Source organism: Lycorma delicatula, chromosome 1 (assembly GCF_047948215.1).
Source record: "Lycorma delicatula isolate Av1 chromosome 1, ASM4794821v1, whole genome shotgun sequence".
Lineage (NCBI taxonomy): Eukaryota > Metazoa > Arthropoda > Insecta > Hemiptera > Fulgoridae > Lycorma > Lycorma delicatula.
Window position 1 is genome coordinate 351,996,764 of NC_134455.1, and position 21,376 is coordinate 352,018,139.

At 30.9% G+C, this 21,376-nt stretch overlaps 1 protein-coding gene across 1 annotated transcript in view; it reads left to right on the forward strand.

Moving 5' to 3' along the window:
- Positions 1 to 752: 752 nt before the first annotated feature.
- LOC142317916 (uncharacterized) overlaps positions 753 to 21,376 on the forward strand; it is an 87,361-nt gene continuing 66,737 nt past the window's right edge. Inside the window, exons 1-6 of the mRNA XM_075354454.1 lie at positions 753 to 776; positions 2,362 to 2,470; positions 7,653 to 7,934; positions 11,068 to 11,235; positions 13,236 to 13,396; positions 15,540 to 15,689. Coding sequence (XP_075210569.1) covers positions 753 to 776; positions 2,362 to 2,470; positions 7,653 to 7,934; positions 11,068 to 11,235; positions 13,236 to 13,396; positions 15,540 to 15,689 — 894 coding nt within the window. The remainder of the gene's footprint in view (positions 777 to 2,361; positions 2,471 to 7,652; positions 7,935 to 11,067; positions 11,236 to 13,235; positions 13,397 to 15,539; positions 15,690 to 21,376) is intronic.

The following is a 21,376-nucleotide window of genomic DNA, read 5'->3' on the forward strand; positions in this document are numbered from 1 at the left end:
AAAAAATTGAGATCACGATGACAAAAAATTCATAAATCGTAAACACTTCCATGAGCAAATTGCAATTATAACTGTTATGGCTAACAAATGTTTTATGAATTGCTATATAAATGTCCATCAGTTAGTGTTATCAACAATTCTCCTGCCTCATAAGAATTTAACAAATTTTTGTATGTGATAGTACTCATTAAATTTTGCATAGTATAAGTAAGTTCAGATATAGAAATTTATTATTTTAATGTAATGTTATTGAAGTATGGTGTAACAGGAGGATATTGAAAATTATTGGGTTGATTAATTATAAAACAAAAAGCTCTTAATAGGAGAGAAAAGATGTTTATGTTTATGACAGAACTTTCTAGAGACAACTAGGTTGGTAGACTGCATTAAGACATCTAGATTTAGTACATTTGCTAAAAAGGGATGTGCATAGGGTAAAAACTGTACAGAAACACAAAGGTCAGAATTAATAGAGCAGATAAACTAGGAATAGAGGTAAAAAATTTACATCAAGTAAAAGAATAATGAAGAGTTGCATTAAACTAGTAAAATGACAGATGACAAAAAAATGTTTCAATTAAACCAATTATAAAAATAAATAATTTTATTTATAAATCTCCTTTATTTAATTTCAGTTACTTTTTGAATAATTTTTTCAGACAATCTATACTCCAAGTGAAGAGAAAATAGAATTAAATCTTAATCACAAGAAATTTAAAGAAATCAATGGATATAAAATAAATGATGACATAATGGTTCCGGCATTTGCTTTATTGGTATGTATCTTATTATATATTTTTGTTTGAGTGTTATTTTAATGTTTTCTTGTAAATTACAACTTGGAGAAGATATTACTTATCTTTGGAAAAGTCATTCACAATAATTTAGCTTTTTTAAATAGCATTAATAGCTATAAAAATCACTTTGAATTTCAAAACAGTGATTAATTTTACTCTATAGATTTGTACTTAGCATAAAAAATTACTAAACTATCCTAACATGGATTAACCAATTTTTAAAGTTACAGTTAAATTAAGATTTGCAATTTACTTATAATATATTGCTTTTACTAAAAGCTTTGCCTAAAACCATTTATTTATTTAATTAATTATAACAACACTATAACTATACATTTTGTTATAACCTTTTACTTGTCACCTTTTCTATTCAATAAATTTATATCATTGAACTGTTAAATTGTCATAATAAATACTGTTATTTAGTTATACTTTCTGCATACATATTTTTAAAAGTCCCATTGATATCTACAGTCCTGTTTTATGCAAACATTATATCTTACTTTTAATGCTAACATACTTGATCATAAACTTTACTGGCATATTTAATGACATCTTATGCCATTCGTTCTGTTAAGTTCATTGTGAATAAGAGAAAAGAATCATATCTGAACTCTTTCACTGTGAATAAAATATTAATCGTGGTTTGATTACCTGAAAACATTGGTTGTTGAATCATAGATAAAAAGTGACCTCCATTCCGATTTTACTAGGAAGAGAGTTCCATACAAGAACAAAGAGAAAAAAATTGGAAGGAAATTGAAGGATTGTATCTCCTTGCTTCCTTGACAACTGTGACCAGAATTAAACCATCATCAATGTGCTATTTACAGAAATCATCATGCCAAATTTCATTCAAATTGGTTCATCCAACTGAGCCATTTGGAGTCTAGAGGAATCAAGCAAAATACAGGCCAAACACATAATATATTTCTCTATTCTACATACAGACATCCTTCTGGAATTTTCTGATGCAAAAATTGTATTTTTTTTTAACAGGTCATGAAATGCCAAGATCAGCAAAAAAACTTGATATGTAAAATTTGTCCTGATTAGCATGCTTACTTTTCCTTTTATAGATATTATACAATATAACTATATAGCTTGAAAATGGAAAAAAAACATTTGTTTTATTTTAATATTGTACTATCTTTCTACTATTATTTGAAATGAAATTTCAAATTTATCAGAATAAAATGAAAACATAACTATTTTTACAGTAGTATGGTTGTGAATGTTATTTTCTTATCTATATGAAAACATTATGGTGTATTTTTAACATATTGTACAAGAAACAACATATTTATAATACATTGTTCATAGCAAAGCATCTATTACACATGTGAAACATATTTCAGCATTAAAAAAGTTTATGCTTATTAATTATTTTGGGAATTCAAACATAAATAAGAAAACAAAAGTTTACTCCTTGATAAAAATGTACAACATTCTTAAATCTTGTTAAATGATTAAAGAGCTAAATTGCTCTTTAATAATAACATAAATACATATTTATGTTAAAATATATCCTTTTTTGGTGTATTATTTTTTCTCTTTTTTTTAGTTTTATGTGTGGGAAAAATTGATTAAAATCGAAGGAAAGGTATTTCTTGAAACTGCAGTAGTCTTTGAAGATGTTTGGGTTCATGAAATGCTAACAGTGTCACAGTTTCGTAAGTAACATTTAAATAGAGTTATTTCTTTGATGGTTGAACTAGAGATTTCAATACTTTTTTCCTGCTCTCCTGGGTCAGATCAACAATCAAGTATTTTCTTATCCCAGGGAAGTGTCCTTGTGGCTCTAACGGGCCTTCCCACCCGTCGGAAGTACGTCTGGTATGGCAGGTTGGCCTGCCGGTTCTGGATATTTTTTTCTCTTATTGCCTGCTTCAAGCTGAGAGACGACAGAACCGGGCCCGACTATGCCGTTCCCAACTCTCGTCCCAACGGCCGGGACTTGGTCTTCACTTTTTTGAGTAGCCTCAATTCCATCTCCAATCCGGGAAGTCTTCCGCTTTCTGTTTCAAGATATCCGTCACCAAGTTCTCAATGACTCTCCATTCTTCTGCGCCAGGTAGCATATGCCCATCCCAACCCCGTAGAGGGAAGACGTTACGAACCTTGTGACGTTACTGGTCGCCACACCACCAAATTCGTTCCAACCCTTAAGGAGCTTTGACGGAGGTCGTCTTTAGACCCTCTAACTGATTACATCTCACAGTCATCAGCCAGGCCTTGGTCGGGATGCCAACGATGTAAATGCCTCGGCAGACATTTGCATCAGTAAATTTATATTAAATTTCGCCTTCACGTAGGCCTCAAACGGACATCTTCACATCCAACCTAACATGATTCCCTCAGACCAACTAACCGAAACCGCCGACCCCGTACCTAATACAGATTTGACAACAATTTGTGACTGTGAATACCTCAGAAAACAAACGAGTTTAAAGTTAAATCAGTGCTACACTCATACCAACCAAAATTGTGTTTTACGCAACATAGAAATTGTCAGACCTACATCCAAATAAGTCGACCAATTTAGGTCACCTAACAAGAGGAATGCAACCTCATTCCGGTCCGCGCAGGAGCCGGGAACAAACCCTGCTCCCCCACCCGGTCCCATCATGGTGTCTCGCGTGGCATCACCAAGTCACAATCAGGACTTCCACCGGTGGAGGGTAGCCACACCCCGGTCACACGGGCTACCATACTCCGGCAGCGCAGCTCCCCCCACCAGCGGGAGCTCCAAATCGAATCACAAACAATACCAATATAACCGTGGCACGATGCCAATGCGCCTATCTCCAACCAATCCAATGCCTAAGCCGGAACCCTAGCCAGCCGGGATCCTACCACGATCGAGTAACTCGAAAAAACTCTCTCTGCAGACCTACAAATTGCAAGGCGCAAAGAAAACCAGCCACTATAGAGCATTCCCCGCGAATCATCCAGTTAGTACGGAGATCCAGAAAGGAATGTATTCTCTCAAGTTCCCTAACAGCTCGTGAACGTTCGACCTCGTATCGGGGACAAACGTAGAGGACGTAGACCACTGTATCATCAGTCCCACAATCCGGGCATTGATTCGAATCCACCAAACGAAACCTAGCCAAACTCGCCCGAAAGGCACCATGCACGGAGAGAAACTGTGTGATATATCGATTGGGGGAGACCCATTTATCGCACCTAAATTAGACACTATAGGAAATATATCATGCGTGTAGCAAGCTGTGGGGGATTCGTCCCACCTGACCTACCAAGACGCAAGGTCCCGCTCTTCAATCTCCTGCTCTTGTTCTGACGTCAATAGGTTATTTACCTTGGAAAGCGCTCGGACATAGAGCTCCACTGTGATACAATAATATCCTGGGGCCTTGTGACGTGCTTTGTTGCAGATCACCTGGCGCACTTTCGCCTCAGTGATCTCAGAAGATTGTATATCGGTCTCGAAAATCGCGACTTCCCGCCTGACACGCCGGTGGTATGAAACCTCATCCACTATAGTATCATCCGGGAGCAAATTATTCAGCAAAATATTAAGGACACGGTCCTTTTCAATTACCACACCCTCGCGGGTTGACAAAGCTGACAGAAGGACATATTTCCTGCGCTTATGTCCAAGGGCTCTATACAAAACGCCCAAGGGTCTCTATTCCCTTGCTTCTGAATGCAAGAGCGCCAGGAATTACACTTGGAGGACCTAATGCTACGAAAGTACCTGGTTCTGGCTCTGCAGTAATTTGCTGTTAGGGCTTACGTCGATCGGGATCACCCTCTCGTTGCGCAGCCCTTCTGAGTCGGTTCACATACTGCTTCATTGCAGATTCCGAGACCACCAACCAGATATACGTTCCTCTAGGAAGCTAGTGCCTCTAGGAACCGCGGCTTTAGCTGCTGCCACCACCGCAGAGGTGAAATTTTCTGCCAGGACATCTAATGGCAGGCCGTCAAGGTCTCGAAAAAAATATCTCCAATCTGGATTCCCATAAAAAGGAGAATTTCGGCCAGTCCGCCTTCCTATGCAGGAAGCACCTCCAGTGAACAGGAAAGTGTCCCTCGGTGCCATCGCGCAGCTCATCCACTATTTTAAATAGTATCAACCGATGATCGCTAGAACAGTCGTCGGACACAGACCAGTCAAGGACCCTGCCTGGGATGCCCTACCAATGGTGATGTCAATATTTGTACCTGAAAAGGTCTGTCGTTCGTTAACCGTACCAATGTAAGTGGCCAACTGGTCTGCAACATTAAAGATCTCAAAATTGTGCTGCGTGATGAAACTGTCAATCAGGCCACTGCCAAGATCAGTGTTCCCACTGTGCCCACTGTGATGCCACTGTGAAGCGACTTCACATTAACATCAGCACCAGTAAGGATTGAACCATTGCCCACAATATGAAGGATCCTATCCCATCTCGTTAGGTATTTAGGTATTCCTCAGTAGGATCCCTGTATTGTAAATATGAACTAACAACTGTAAGGTTCTGTCCACGAATGGCAAGTCTGACCACAATATGAGCACGTCAGAAACCTGCCATATAAAGAGACTATCAAGCAACTTCCTGCACAGAATAGCAGACATACAGGTATGCCCTTCACCTTTTTTGTGAAAAAGTTTTCACAAAACTTTTTCCAGCTGTGAAAGCCTGGCAGATTACCCCTAATTGCATATGGGTGCTTCAGAAGGACAATATCGAGGCTCCGTTACAATTTTCTACAATCTCATCACCTAATTCAACCTGGACTACATAAGCACCCTGAGCATTTAGTTCACCGAATCTAACAATCTAAGGAATTATAGTACAGTATAATGGCCCTTACATAACAGCCACACTCCTTACTAACAACTGGGTGCTCATGATTTTTGTGCAACCTCTTACAGCTAGCATAGGCCGGAACCTTGGACCTAAGTGAACAATCGTCATGCTTGTGGCCCTCTTTGCAATAATGGGTACACACCAAAGCAAACTTACAAAATTTAGCCCTGTGACCATATCTACAGCACTTGAAACATCTTTGGACATCCACATACTCTTTTACTTGGCAGAATTCTAAATCAATAAATAGTCTGCCCGCAGACATAAATTTTTGAAAGAGACCAGAACTTACTTCGAAGACTCCGTGTTATTTCTAGGTATCATGATTACCCGTTTTAAAGACCAACCTCCAGTCCCACCGGAAGGCGGCTTCATACAAATCAGTGTTCTACTCCCTAATGAGGGACAAGACATCTTTGTCGGTCAGGTCATGGTCAATATCATAGACTATAATACTGGGCTTACGTGTTCTTTTTGGATCTATTTTCATATTAACTGTGATGGAATCTCTAATTGCCTGAATGGTCTCCGTATCATCTGCTACCACAACTAATCCCTTGCCAGTCTCTCTAATGTTCCTAATTTGAATAACTTTCTGGTCACCCCGAAGGGGTTGACCCCATCTGATGGAAAAACCTTTTTCCCATCTTTCCTTAAATTATTTAATCTCCATAGAAGATATACCAATTTTAATGAAAATTTCAAAGTAAATGCAAATAAGTATAATTTAATGATTTATGATACCAATCACTTTTTGTTGGAAAAACAAATTTCTGGATGAAAAAATTTTACCATTCATAAAAAAATTGTAATAAATACCTTTGTTAGTATTTCAATTAAACCTCAAATCATATCTCTTTCCTACAAAAATCACACATGATATTAAAAAAAATAATAAATGATAATGGACATGAATGACCACCAATAGTTATTTTGTATATTTGCAAGCCAATTGTGTCTTGTGAAAATCACTCACACTTATCCTTTTCAATTATTCATTGCTGTAAATATAATTTAACTTCTATCTAGAAGAAAATGTACTTATAAAATGTAATATAAAAGGGAAGTATAAAAAAAAAGGTTGTCAGACAAAAAAAAAAATTACACAATAGATTTTGTAAATATAGATATTTAAAGATGAGATACATAAATATAGTTTTGTAAGTTGGAAGACCTTAGTTTTTATACTACACAAAACAAAAAGATTCTTTTCTGTTAGTCACTCTCCCCAATACTAATCATTCCAATTGAAATTATTTAATAAAAATACATGTTACAATTGAATTGCAGGAATTTTACTTATTGATTGTTAATGAAAAGATCCAACTTTTCATTTAACAATCCACAAATACTGTGTAAGTAAGTATTAACAAAATCCTTTAACCTGTAAGTGAGGAAGTATTTCTTCATATGAAACTGACCATCTTCTCATGAGTTCCTGTACAGAAGAATGTGCTTCTTCTTTATTATAATTTTAACATACAACAGAATGGATTTGTATTAGCCATAGCAGTATGGTTACCTGCTCTTTATGAATAATCATAGTGTGTGTTTGAACTGCATAATCCCTTCCCTCAAATATTTTGTTATTGATCTCATTTCTCTTCAAAATATGACAGTATTCACTTCATTTTCTGTTAGTTTATATTCTGTATAAGATATGTAGATGAATCAATATAGTTAGTTAATTATTCAACTATTTTTACCATATTATTTCCATGTTTGAAAAATTATTATATTAAAAAAAACAAAAACAAAAATACATTTTCTCTAATCCATCTGCTCTGAGTGGGCGAAAATAATGCATTCAGTTCATAGCTTCTGACTCTATAATTAATTTATTTATTTTTCTTCTGAAGATTGTTATTTTTTCTCATAACAATGTCGGAGATAAATTGCAGTTTTTGAAAAACTTAATATGGATTTTTGAATTTGTATTGTTGGGTTGTAATTGTATAACTAACTATTAAAATACTATTACTATTACTATTGTATTGTAACTATTAAAACTAATGAAAATCTTTTTAAAATTTAGGTACAGTAACATTACTCGTAACAGTACAACATATATCAGGAAAATTTGAAGTTACTTTTTTAGACCAAGCTTATAAAGCAAAAACTCTTTTATCTGGATATTGCTCTGTTGTACCCTCTAAAGCTGCCAATATTCATAACGAATCATTGCCAAATGATGGACAGTTAGATTCAACATATCTTTATATTCAATCATCAGACTTTTATGATATTTTCAAAGCACATGGTTATTCATTAGATGGTGGTTTTCAAAACGTTGAAGGATTATATGTTGGAGATAAAGGTAAGCACATTGTTTATATTAATAAACAATACTGTAATTATTTATTTAATTTATGTAGTCCATAACATTAATTAATTCAAATAAGATCTCTTTTTTAAGTTTTGCTCTTTCTTTATCTAATTTTAGTCATTAATTCTATGAGGATAAAAATATCTAAGCTGAAGTCTGATAATTTTGTTTTTGGTTTTCAAGATATAAAAAACATCTTATTGTAGCACAGCCACATCTTACTAGTCATAGTTAATTTGTTCATAAAAATTCTTTCTGTAACACTGTAAAGAATTAAATATTCAAATATACCCAAAATATAATATAATATTTTCAAGACAGGAAAAAAATAAGAGTAAAGGAACATGAAAAGTGTTAGTAAAAATGTTTAGTAATTTTAAGTGCAAAGAAATAAAAATATAAAAGAGTCATTCAATAATTAGAGACAAATGATAATATTGGAAAAACTGTTTATAGATTAAAATGAAACTGTCTTACATCCAAGATGGCACCCCTGACAGAAAATTATAACCTGAATTATAACCCTGAAGAATTTCTATTATTATAACCTCTTTTATTTATTTCAAAATGTTAGCTCCACTTAAAACATGTACCATGAGAAAAACAGCATACTGTGATAACATTTTTATTTTCTAAAGGTATAAATTCACTTCGGATGTTAAAATAAAAAAGTGGTAAAACGTGTGTGTATTAACTTAGCAAATTTTCATAAGTGGGTTAAACAGTTTGAATCGGGCAGAACAACTGTCACCAATTTTCAGTGTAACAGAAGATCAGTGGAAGTTTTGAATGTTGCTCTGAAAAATTGCAATAAATTTCTTATTTTCCAGTAAACACCCTCAATAAAGTTTACATATATAAATAAACACATTTGGATTAATTGAGATCACAAAGATTAAGAGATCCCAATAGTCTTGTGATAAAACAAGCCAAAACATTATTGAACAATAGGTAGAAATAAACAAAATAGCTACATAACAAGCAAATGGAAAAAAAATAGAAGTAAGCTGCTATACTCCTCACTAAGGCATAGTAATGACATTTATCACATCAGCTCAAGAGTCACTCAGCTATACCAGTCCAGCATGTGTCGGTGTTAAAGTCGTCAGATATCTTCACTGTTGTCTAGGAAATTAATTGTTAGAAAGTTCTCATGACTGTCTAATCGCAGACTATAACTTAAACCAAAACGTTTGATCTCGTTATGAACATAAGGCAATCCAAGATAGTTGTGAATAATTCTGTCATTCCAAGCAAATTGCTGAGTCTCTGGAATAAATTTTGCCAATTTGTTTTGAAAATATTGTATAATCTCACCTTACTTTTTCTTGTAGTGCCCCATAACTGTATACCAAACTAGTTTTAGAATCATTTTGTATATCAAACGTTTACTGGACAACGACAGATGTGAGTTCTACCTACCCAACAACCAATAAAGACTCTTATACTTAGTGATTAGAAAGTTGTTTCCTTTTATCTTTCGTGTGGTACTTCAACGTTAAGGTGGATCCCAAGGTACCAAATCCGGTCAGAGTGTGGGATGACGACCCGTCAGGTGGACTTTGCTACAGCACCCCTCTTCAATGCAAACGTCAAACGTAATATGACTACTTATTTGTACTTAGTTCTATCCTCCATTCTGCTAGCCACTGGCTGATCAGATCTAACACTGATTGCAGCTTCGTTGAGGTCAAGTGCGGGTCCTCGTCAACAACCGCACAGTGACATCATCTGGTGATGGAAGGTCTGTAGTCAAATGGTGTAAAGAACTGGTTCTAAAACTGAGCTTTGTGGAACCCCTGATTTGATCAAAGAATTCAGATAACTCACTGTTGCGTCTGATCTGGGAGAAGCGATTATCGAGATAGGTTCATAGACCAGATAGAATGATTGATGAAGGCTGTGTTTCAGGTTATGGAGCAGACCAGGCAACCAAACCTTGTCAAAGGCCTCCTACACATTCAAGAAGGCACTGAGGAAGTGTACTTTTTTCAGGTACTGTGTAATGACATTAACAGTCTAAACAACTGCTCAGTGATAGAATGCCCCCTTCTGAATCCAAATTGATGAAAGAAACTTTCTTCTGTTCCAACATCGACTACAGCGTTCAAAGAAACAATTTCTCAAAAATTTGATAGGATCAGAAGGAGGTTTGGCCTGAATAATGATTCCTTTTGCGCAGGTTTACCGGATTTGAATGAATCATGATTACTTGGGACTCCTTCCATTCTGATGGGAAGTAAGATGTCCAAAGTACACCATTGAAGAGGTTCATAATGTACTTGATGGCTTTGAATGGGAGCATAACTAACATCTTTTGAGTTACTAACTCAAAACCTACAGCTTTCCTTCAGAGTTACCCATTTTGATTAACCATAGCACTGCCCTTGTTGAGATGGGTCTAATCAGAAGGCTTAAAGACATTCAGCTATTCAGGAAGTCAATACTGGTACCAGTATTTGCTGCACATTTAGCAAGCAAAGAGAACTGGTAGAAAACCTTGGATATCAAAGGACATATTGGAGCTGATGAATGAACGTAGAAAGTATAAGAATGCTAATGATAAAGAAGGTAAAAAGAACTATCAACAATTAAGAAATATTATAAACAGGAAGTGCAAATCAGCGAAAGAAGAGTGGATTAAAAAAAAGTGTTCAGAAGTAGAAAGAGAAATGATCATAAATAAAATAGACTGAGCATACAGGAAAGTTAAGGAGAATTTTTGGGGTACATAAATTAAAATCTAATAATGTGTTAAACAAAGATGGTACACTGATTTATAATACAAAAGAAAAGGTCGATAGGTAGGTGGAATATATTGAAGAGTTATACGGAGGAAATGAATTAGAAACTGGTGTTATAGAGGAAGAAGAGGAGGTCAAAGAGAATGAAAAGGGAGAAACAATACTGAGGTCTGAATTTAAGAGAGCATTAAAAGATTTGAATGGCAGAAAGGTTCCTGGGATAGACGGGATACCTGCAGAATTACTACACAGTGCAGGTGAGGAAGCAATAGATAGGTTTTACAAACTGGTGTGTAATATTTATGAAAAAGGGGATTAATATTAATTTAATTAATAATTTAAAGCATGTTCATTTAAATTTATATGTGTATTTTTTTCAGATATTATTGGTAAAATTAATTGGACTGGCAGCTGGGTAGCATTTTTTGAAGGCTTAGCTCAAATTATCATTCATCTAAAATTACAAGAATCATCAGAAGGAAATGCTTATGTACCATTATCCATTCAAAAGTTACAGATTAATCCCACAGAATTTTTTTCTCTAAATAGTAAGTTATATTTTTTGTATTCCCTTATTTTAACATTAATTTATTTAATTGTACTATTTTATGTGGTCATTGAACTGACATATATACTAATGTGCAGGTAGCAAGAAAAATATTCATTCGAATTCATTATTTGGTATAAAATTTTATCAATTGAAAAAAGGAGGATGATCTGTTTTTACTAACAGATTGAGAAAAAGGAAGGCTGTATTCTAGTATACTGTTCAAAACAAAAATATTCAACAAACATTTATGAATTATGATTTTTTTCATAATAGTTCTTTGTTAAAAAAACAATATTGTTATTGTTGTTTAATAAAGTTCATATTGTTAATAATAATTTTGGCAGTCAAATAATCAAAATATTAAAAATTTGAAATAATTAATTTATTTTGTTACTTTTATAGATTTATTATTTATTTAAAACATGTTTTATTAAAAAAATCCAATTCTGTTACTATGAGCTGCTATTTCTGAGTGTTCATTGTGTTCAGAGTTAAACATATTAAATTTCTGCTGAATGGCTTTTTTCAGTTACTGTTAATTTTATATGTTCTAATTTTTAATCAAATGCATTTTAACTGGAATAGCTAATGCCTGGAGAATTAGTACTTTTGTTCTTTAAAGCTATTTTTTCTCAATAACCATTGTTTTATACAATCACAAAAATAACTGTAGTAATTTTTACTAGTGCGGCAAATGCTTCCGTAGTTTTTATTTTAAACAATGTAAAGACATAAATCTGCTATATATAAATCTCCTATTAGTCTTTTAAATTTTATTCAGACTAATTAAATGGGATAAATATGTGGAGATCTTTAATCACCTTAGTAACCACCCGTTGTATCATGGTTCAGAGAATAAAGAACACTAGAAAAACAGGATAATGCTTACCCCAGGAAGAACACTGGAGTGTAAAAATGACATCATGTTTGAAAATAGAATATTAAAACAATCAATATAAAGATGAGGAATTGGTGAAATGAAATGAAGTTAGTTAAGACTGTATAGAAGAGATAATAAGAATAAAAGAGATCTTTAGGAGAAAAGGTTCAAAGGACTACTGAAGTTAAGACCAGACTTTACCAAAGTAAAGACAAAGTTTACTGAAAAACTGATACATTGTCATGAAGGGACAGGAGAAAGAAGGAACTACCTAATGATAATTTTTATCAGTATCCTCAACCAACTTCTGCATTTTTCTAGTTATTGCCATTTTTTCAAGGTAGTTGGTTATTTCAGTCAGGAATGGTTATTTTTAAAAATCAGAAAAATTGGTATGTTTGTTTTGATAAGCGAAGGGAGAAAATGGGTATTGTGATTTTAAAAAATTTGCATCATAAATGAATATATCATTTGTTCTATAAAAACGACTTTACAAGTTAAAAATACACAGCAGTTACAAATTATAAATAAAATATAAAAATCTATTACAAACTATCTCAGAAAAAACTAATTACTGTATTACACAAAATAATAAGCTCATATTGAAAAATTACTTGTGAACTAATCTTAATATTTATGCAATTACAGATAAGTAATACTGCTACAAAGATGGTAGTCATATTTGCATTACATAATCATTGAACAAGAAGCTTTGAAATATTAAAAAAATATTGATACCGTGTTTAGTAATAACGTATTTTTGTTTTTAAACCAAACAAATACAAAAATAAAAATATAAAACAATATGAATTTAGCCGACCTCTGTGGCGCAAGTGGTAGCATGTCAGCTTTTCATCCGGAGGTCCTGGGTTCGAATCCCGATCAGGCATGGCATTTTCACATGCTAAAAAAATTGTCATTCATCTCATCCCGTGAAGTAATGCCTAACGGTGGTCCCAGAAATTAAAAAAAATAAATAAATGAAACATTAGCATTATTTTTCAATCTTTTGAGTTATAAAACAAAGACTCGTCCTGAAATAATCTCTTTAATCACATTTAAATACATAATTATGTATTATTATACATAAATAATTTATGTGCTTTTTTTTTTTTTAGAAAAAGAAATTAGTGTATGCATGAATACAATACTTAATACAGTGTATTGTGATGGTGTTAAGTTGACTGGTTATACACTAAAGCCTCTTAATCTTAAATCTTCACTAAGATGGTCTATTCAAAGTCCAGTTTTTATACCTTATGGTTCAACAAAATTTAAGGTAATTTTATTTTGTTTTTTAGTATTTCTTTAATGTAATTAATTTCTGTTATTAAGTTTAAGGGATTGTGTATGGATTGAAGAATTTTTTTCTATCTATCTTTTTTCCATTTCTAAGCTATGATTAGATCCCATTATTCCCTGAATATTGTTGAAATTTGATTCTTTTTCACATTAATTAATAAATAAAATTTTATCCACTGTAAATTTAATAATACATTTTAAAAATTGGCTGCAGTCATTTTTAAAGGATACAATTAAAAATTAGAATTGATCTTTATTGTTATTTTCTATAACCAATTCTAATTTTTAATTGTATTCTTTAAAATTGACAGCAGCCAATTTTTAAAATGTATTATTAAATTTACAGTGGATAAAATTTTATTTATTCATTATAGAAAATAACAATAAAGATCAAAATTTAAATAATTTTGAACTAATAAACTTCAAAATATAATGATTGAACTTACACAAAATACTTAGCCAACACAAATTATTTAATATTTCAATAATTTTTTATTATTCTGTGTCCTTAGTAAGGCGTACAGTACATCATACAGAGTCAGTTTCTGTTATTATTTTTTTAAAAGGAATCTTGTATATTTTTAAATATTTCTCTATATTTTTGAAACTGTAAGCAATTTTTTTGTGTATTTTGTTTACTGTTAATGTTTTAACATGTTCATAAAATGCAAATTATATTTTAATTTCCTGTATTAATTTCTTCATAAAGTTAGTCAATCAAATTATTTTGAAATATTTTTATCTCTGATAAAAAAGCATTCTACCTCACTCACACACATACATACACACACACACACACACACACACACACACACACACTCTCTCTCTCTCTCTGCCTCCCTTTTGCTCTCTTATCTTTTCCTTGTCTTCAGATCTTTTTTAATGGTCTTTGTTTTTTTAAACATTTTGAATGCACTTATATAATATAATACAATAATTGTGTAATAACAATATTAGTTATTAATAATATTATATGATTAATAATAATAATTATTGTTTGTCAGTATTTTTAAAGATTTATTTTTCCAAATCACTAACTGTTTCCCATTTTTACACTAATACATATCTTTTAATAATTTTGTTTTTAATTAAATTTCTATTCCTACTATATGAATAACTGCCTCAGTTTAACTTATTATTTCTTTGTTGTTTTCTTTTGAAATGCTTTTAATTTTTCTTTTTAATGATGGTCTAAAAGGTGACAGTAAGTTCAAATAGTGAAGTTTGTGAGTTTTCAACACTACCATTTCCTAATCAATCTTCTATTTTGAAATGTACTGTTTGGAAAATGACTTTTCTATCAGAATAATGATGTTTTGAAAGCTATTTTCAACACATTTATGTTAATTCATTTTTATTTAAATAGAATATTAAATTTCATCCTGATTTGTTGTCATGATATAAATTATCATAATCTAATGAATTATTTTTATTTTTATTGGTAGACTCAAAATCAGTTAACACATGATTGCTTTAATCTTCACACAGGTTTAAATTGGGAATTTAGTATGCTGTAATAATATAGTTAAGAGTTTAAGAATTTAGTTCAGTTGCAATAAGATAAAAAATATTCTTGATGTTAACTTTGTTCTCAATCTTCATTAATGTAAATTATAATAAAATCATCCCACTCCGTTGTATTTCTAAATAAATATGTGAAAATTTGGATTTATAATATTTTTAAATCTTGGGAAGATCTGATCTTTCTCCTCTGTCATTTTAGATTGCGATATCATAGAGTCGTTCTTTATGCTGTTATTATTGTCTCGATGAGAGCTTAAAAGTGAGGAGTACATGATGGGTGGAGCTGTTTAAACATTTTGAATTTTATCCCTACCCTTTCTCCAAAAAGGAAGAAAATTAAATTTTTATCGCCAAAAGGTAGAGTAATTGACCGACCCATTGATACTCCTTAACATTTAAACTTTGTGAAAGCAGCTTCAAAATTAGAAGCAGGTAGTAATATCTTTGATTTGCATTTAATATGGTCTCAGCAGATTACTGTAACCTGTTTTTATAACTGAAAAATAATCCTTTATGTATAAAAAAGTAAAATTTAATTGAATTTCAATTAGAATATTCATCTGACAATTTCACAAGTATTTATGCTTCTCTTGCAGAGTGTTGATGAATTTTTAACAGCTTGTATCCAAGTAACTTCAACTAACAAATTTGGAATCTTTTCATGGAGACCATATCATAAATCAAAAGTAATAATACTTGAAAATAATCAACAGACATTTAAATTTAGAAATGAATTACAAAATAAGGTAAGTTTCTCATAAAAATGTAAAAATTTTAATGGATCTAAAATTTACTGTTATCACTGGTATTATGCTGGTTGATTTTTGTTAAATAAAATATTGCAGTGGATTGTTAAACTTTTATGCTAATAAGAAAGCTGGAATGGATATTTGCTGAAATCTACAACTTTGAAAGCTGTTATTATGATTTATTGTTGGTTTTAGTGGGAGGGAAATTTGAAAAATTACATGCTTAAGCTATTTAAAACCATTTTTCAATTATAATCAACTTCCCAAGAGTAACTTCTGTTACCCTTGATTTGATCATTGTATTTAACTACTTCTCAGTGATGTGTCTGATATTTTAGGTTTTATAGTTTTAGAGCAAAACAATTTGATAATATATGTAAATATTTTAAACAGCAAGCTGAATTTTACCAGTTTTATACTTTAATGTGTAAGTTATTAGTTGAATCATTCACAGCCTCTTTTGCTGTTACAACATAAAATATTAAAAATAATTATATGCACATGTAGACCTTTTTGAAAAGTTTTGGCACAATTTCAAATCTATTTTAATCTTTGTGGCCTTTAATGTTGTTAAAATTTATTTTGTTGTTTAAAATATTTTCTTTAACTAATGTTTCTTTATAAAATATCAGATTTTTTTCCCAGCTTCCCCTTTTTTCCATTTTCCTGTCTTCCCCATTTGACTCATTCAGTAAATATCTCCATTTATCCCTCTCAGAAAATCATTTCTCTTCTACTCCTTTCTTCAAGTAATCTTATCTTATCTTTTTTCTTATATTATTTCATTAAAACCAGAATACCCTGTTTAAAAAAAGATCTATCAAAAGTTCAGTTTATGCATAACTTGTACATGCACCAGCTAAAATTAAAATTAAGAAAAAATGGAAGTAATAAAAATATTATCCGAGTAGATACAGTATCATTAATTATATTATTAAAAAAATTTATACAATAAAAAATTATTTAACTTATTTCTAGTACGCAAGATAAATTTATATTACCAGTCTTTCAGTTAAATGATTAACTCTTTTAACAGTTACATGAAAAGTCCCTGTCAAATTACTATGAAAAAAGCATTACAGTTTGTTTCATATTCACTTTAAATAGGTGATTATTAATATGTTTGATAATATTTTTGGTAACTTGAAGAAAAATAATTATTATTTTAAAATATTAACTTTTTCACCAACAAACCAAATGAAATTCTATAATTTTTTTTTCAAAACTTTGGAACATTTTCAGTTGACTAAATTGGATTGCTTCTTTTGTTATATTAGCATCAATTGATGTTATTATTGGTTGTTTTTTTAATTAAGCAATTTATTGGTGTTTTTTAAATTAAGTAAACATAATAGTTAGAAAGTCCTTGAAAACTATTTGTATTTGAATTGCTTATGATCATTTAGTACATTGTTTTGTGTTTTTGTAATTTTATGTTGTTTATGATGTTCAGTATTAGTTGAAGTATTTCTTTCTTAGGTATCAGACTGCAAGTTTTTTAGAACATTAGTTAACTGATATAGAAGCCATCTCTGAGATAGGCAGTTACAAGCTTGTTGGAAAATAATGGAGTCTCATTGTCTCTTTCTAGAGAGAATCTTTTTGATGAAGTTGAAAGTTACTGTACAGTTGCAGATGAAACTAATTTTGAATACTGTTCAAGTAAATGCCTTAGTCTAAAACTTATATCAGTGATTATTTACAACTTACTATAAACAAAATGGCTGAATTTTTGGGGAATAATTTTAAAACCTTTCAACATAAATTCTCAGAAACTTATAAAAATGTCTAATAAATTTTATGTTGACAATTCTAATCTTGTGATGGATAAATTAACTTAGTTAGAATTAGTAGGTCTCAATATTTCTATCTTTGAGCTGACTAAAATTACAAATACTTCTGATACATATATTGGCAATATTTCTACATATTTACCAAAAGATAATTTGAAAACCTTTTTTCAGATTACAATCTTTCTTTCAAACTATCAAATCGCAGTAGTATCATTCATTAGTGAAAATGTATAAAAAGATATTGATTATTTATATTCAAAGGCTGTGCCTTTGTAGCTTTCCTTTAGTAAAAAAGAGTTTAAATACGATAAAAATGGCTTACTGAAAGAGTTGAAAAATCAACAACCTCTATGCCTTAGTAGAAGGTATTGACTAACCCACCGGGTTGGTCTAGTGGTTAACGCGTCTTCCCAAATCAGCTGATTTGGAAGTCGAGAGTTACAGCGTTCAAGTCCTAGTAAAGCCAGATATTTTTACATGGATTTGAATACTAGATCGTGGATACCGGTGTTCTTTGGTGGTTGGGTTTCAATTAACCACACATCTCAGGAATGGTCGAACTGAGAATGTACAAGACTACACTTCATTTACACTCATACATATCATCCTCATTCATCCTCTGAAGAATTATCTAAACGGTAGTTACCGGAGGCTAAACAGGAAAAAGAAAGAAGAAAGAAAGAAAGAAGGTATTGACTAGAATATATGCGAATATGTCTACATGGTAATATATGTGAAATATAGTAGTATTATTTATAATATATGTGAGAATATAAATTGTGATAATCTAAAAATAATTTGTTTATTAACTTCCAAAATTATTAATAAAATTGTAAACTTTTGTAAAGATGAAAATAATATTAAAAGACTATATAATTATAATTTAATATCTGATCAATAGTGTAAAAACTATGTTGGGAGTTATTGAAAGTATAAGTGGATTTTGAAACAAAATAGGTCAGATAATGTAACCAAAGATACAAAAGGACTCAACTTATCTACTGTTATCTACTGTTCTACTGCATCTACTGTTATCTTAATACCTGTTCTTGCAAGAGAAGAATCTAATAGGACTTTAACAGTATTTCAATTAATAATAATAATAACAACAATAATATTGATCCATTTCAAACAAAGTTATACATTTTGAATGCTGTTGATGATTTTACATCCGTATTTCTCATTGTTAACCAGAAGATAAAAATGTAGAGTATAAATATTCAGTGAATACTTCGAAATCCTGCCATTATTTTAAAAGAACCTGCAGATTATATTATCATTCTGCTTACAAATTTAATAAATAGATCTTTCATAATTTTCTATTTTCATAATGGGCCTTAAGGTTTCTTTTGTTATTCCTCTCTTCAAAAAATGTTCTTCACTTAGTTCACAAACTTATAACCTAATATCATTGCTGTTTGTACTTTCTAAAATGTTAGACAAAAATTAAGAAAAAAGACAAAAAATTTATTTGAGAAATTTTAAACATGGTTTTAGGAAAAAATTGTTTAATAAAACCAGTTTCATAGATTTTAGAAAATGTTTTAAATAAATAAAAAGATTTCTTTTTGATTTTTTGCAATCTCAGTAAAGCATTCAATTTAGTTTCACAATTCTTAATGATGAAAATTTAGTTACGATATCAGCAGAGCTGGTTACAAACTGCAAATGGGCAAATGGAATTTCATCTTTTGATAAAAGTTCAGTATAAAATATAGTCTCTCACTTCAATACATAGAACATGGATTGCTCCAAGGAAGTGTCTGTAATTCTTAGCTCTTTTAGGTAGATTTCATAAGAAAGCTACCTATTGTAATGGGTACCATGATTCGACTTCTGGAAAATTTTGATATATCTAAAACTTTTGTCTGCAACAATTTTTGATATGACCAACCGTTACGGCAAGGGATGATGAAAATGTTGCTGGAATTGTAAGAATATGGGGCTTATCGTATGCTAAACACGTGAAACTTTTTTCACATGCAACCATTGTCATATTGAGTAGATTTGAAATTTTTTTTAACTTTATGCTGGAAATCTTTTTTATCTGCTACTTGACATTGGGAAAATTTACCTCCACCTTCTGGCGTGCCAAAGAGATTTTTTAATTATCTATTAATGATCTGTCTTGAACCACTCATTGTTTTCTCTTCACAGATGATAAAACTATATCTTTATTCGAAGATACTTATTCAAGAGTACTAGAAAATTCTATGTTAGCAGTTAAAAAGTTATATACTGGATAGGATGGATTGTAACTTTGATTTTAGCTATAAATAAAACTGTTACACTTTTCAGATAGACATAACATTAGTAAATCACATCGGTAGAATTCCATTAATGATATTGATGATGGTGACTGATCCTGATAATGCAAAATTTCTGGCTGTTTTGTTAGATATTCTTGTGAAATGATCATATTGTATAATCAAACTGTATTGTTTTGCTTTGAAGTTTGTAAATAAAATACTAAAACTTTCATAATTATCAAATATTTATTATTCTTTGTATATTCTGGTCTAAAATACAATTTCATCTATTGGGACTTACTTAAAAAATCAAAATTACTTCTCAAGAAAAAAATTGAGCAATTAGATTTTTGTTAGAAGTCCATAAATGGCATTTATGTACTGATATTTGGTAAATTAAAACATTTAATCTCACAAAAAAGTGCCTTATTAGATTTCTGTATCTATTTTTAATAGTTTATTAACCCTCTAAAAGATCTTTCCACCAATTTAAGATAAAATTAAAAGATTTTATTTAACAGAAACAATATTACTCCTAAGATTGTGTGTTCCTATTAAAAATGATTGTGTTCCTACAGGCTTGAATGGAGTGTACTTCTCTATTTTAATAGATGATGTTAGTTACTAATTTGTACAGTTTATTTTTATCTTACTTGGCCTAAACAACAACAGTTTAGGCCAAGTAAACATGCAAGTGCTAGATATCTAGCACTTTTGCTGATTTATTCTTGCTTAAATCATTCTTGTTCATTTGCTTCATCCAAGATCAAACTCTGATCTTGGTAAAGAGTCTCTTCAGAATTTATCATCAATTTCTTTCTTCCTACACATTATCAGATAGTTTTTGCCTTCTATAAAATTCTACGTATTATATTATTGCCTAAATATATCTGATGTATGTTAGTCAGTTCTTCATTACATTTTGTAGAGTTTCATTTTTCTGACCTTCCTTTTTTTATTTTTCCAGTCATTTTTAATGTTATTTTTATGCTCTCTCCTTATTATAATCTCAACAATTTTTTTTCACTTCTTGTTCTTTATCAAATAATCATTAAGTCAGTTTGTACCATTGCTAATAAATTAAAATTTTTCTCTTCCTTTATATTTTTAAATGTGAATATTTCCATAATCTTACATCTAATATTCAACAATCATATTAAAATTGTCTATAAAAGTGGGTAGAATGCAATAAGCACTTTTTTTTTTTAGTTTTTATCTAATTTTTAGTCTGTTTTTTAAAAACCTTTTGTAGCAAGTTAATGTAATCTGTTTTGCTCTTTACATTTATAGTCTAAAGTTTTTTTCAATTACTAATGTGGGCAATTTTTAAATTGATAAAATATAAACTGTACTACAGTATTATAATATACAAATATATAACGAATAAAAGATTTCATCTGCCCGCAATAACTGAACACAGTTATTGAAATTATGAGATTTTATTGAGCTGCTACCACGCTAGTGTGGGCATCTGTTTTCATAGTTTCAAAAATTTTTTTTTTCATAAAATTGTGAATACATTTGTAAATATAGTTTTCTGCACAGGAAAAAAAATCTCTTCACAACAGGAAGAAAGTTTTTACATCAGTTGTTAGCAGTCAATATGTTTAGAACTACTCAAAAGATGTTATTTTAAATTCAT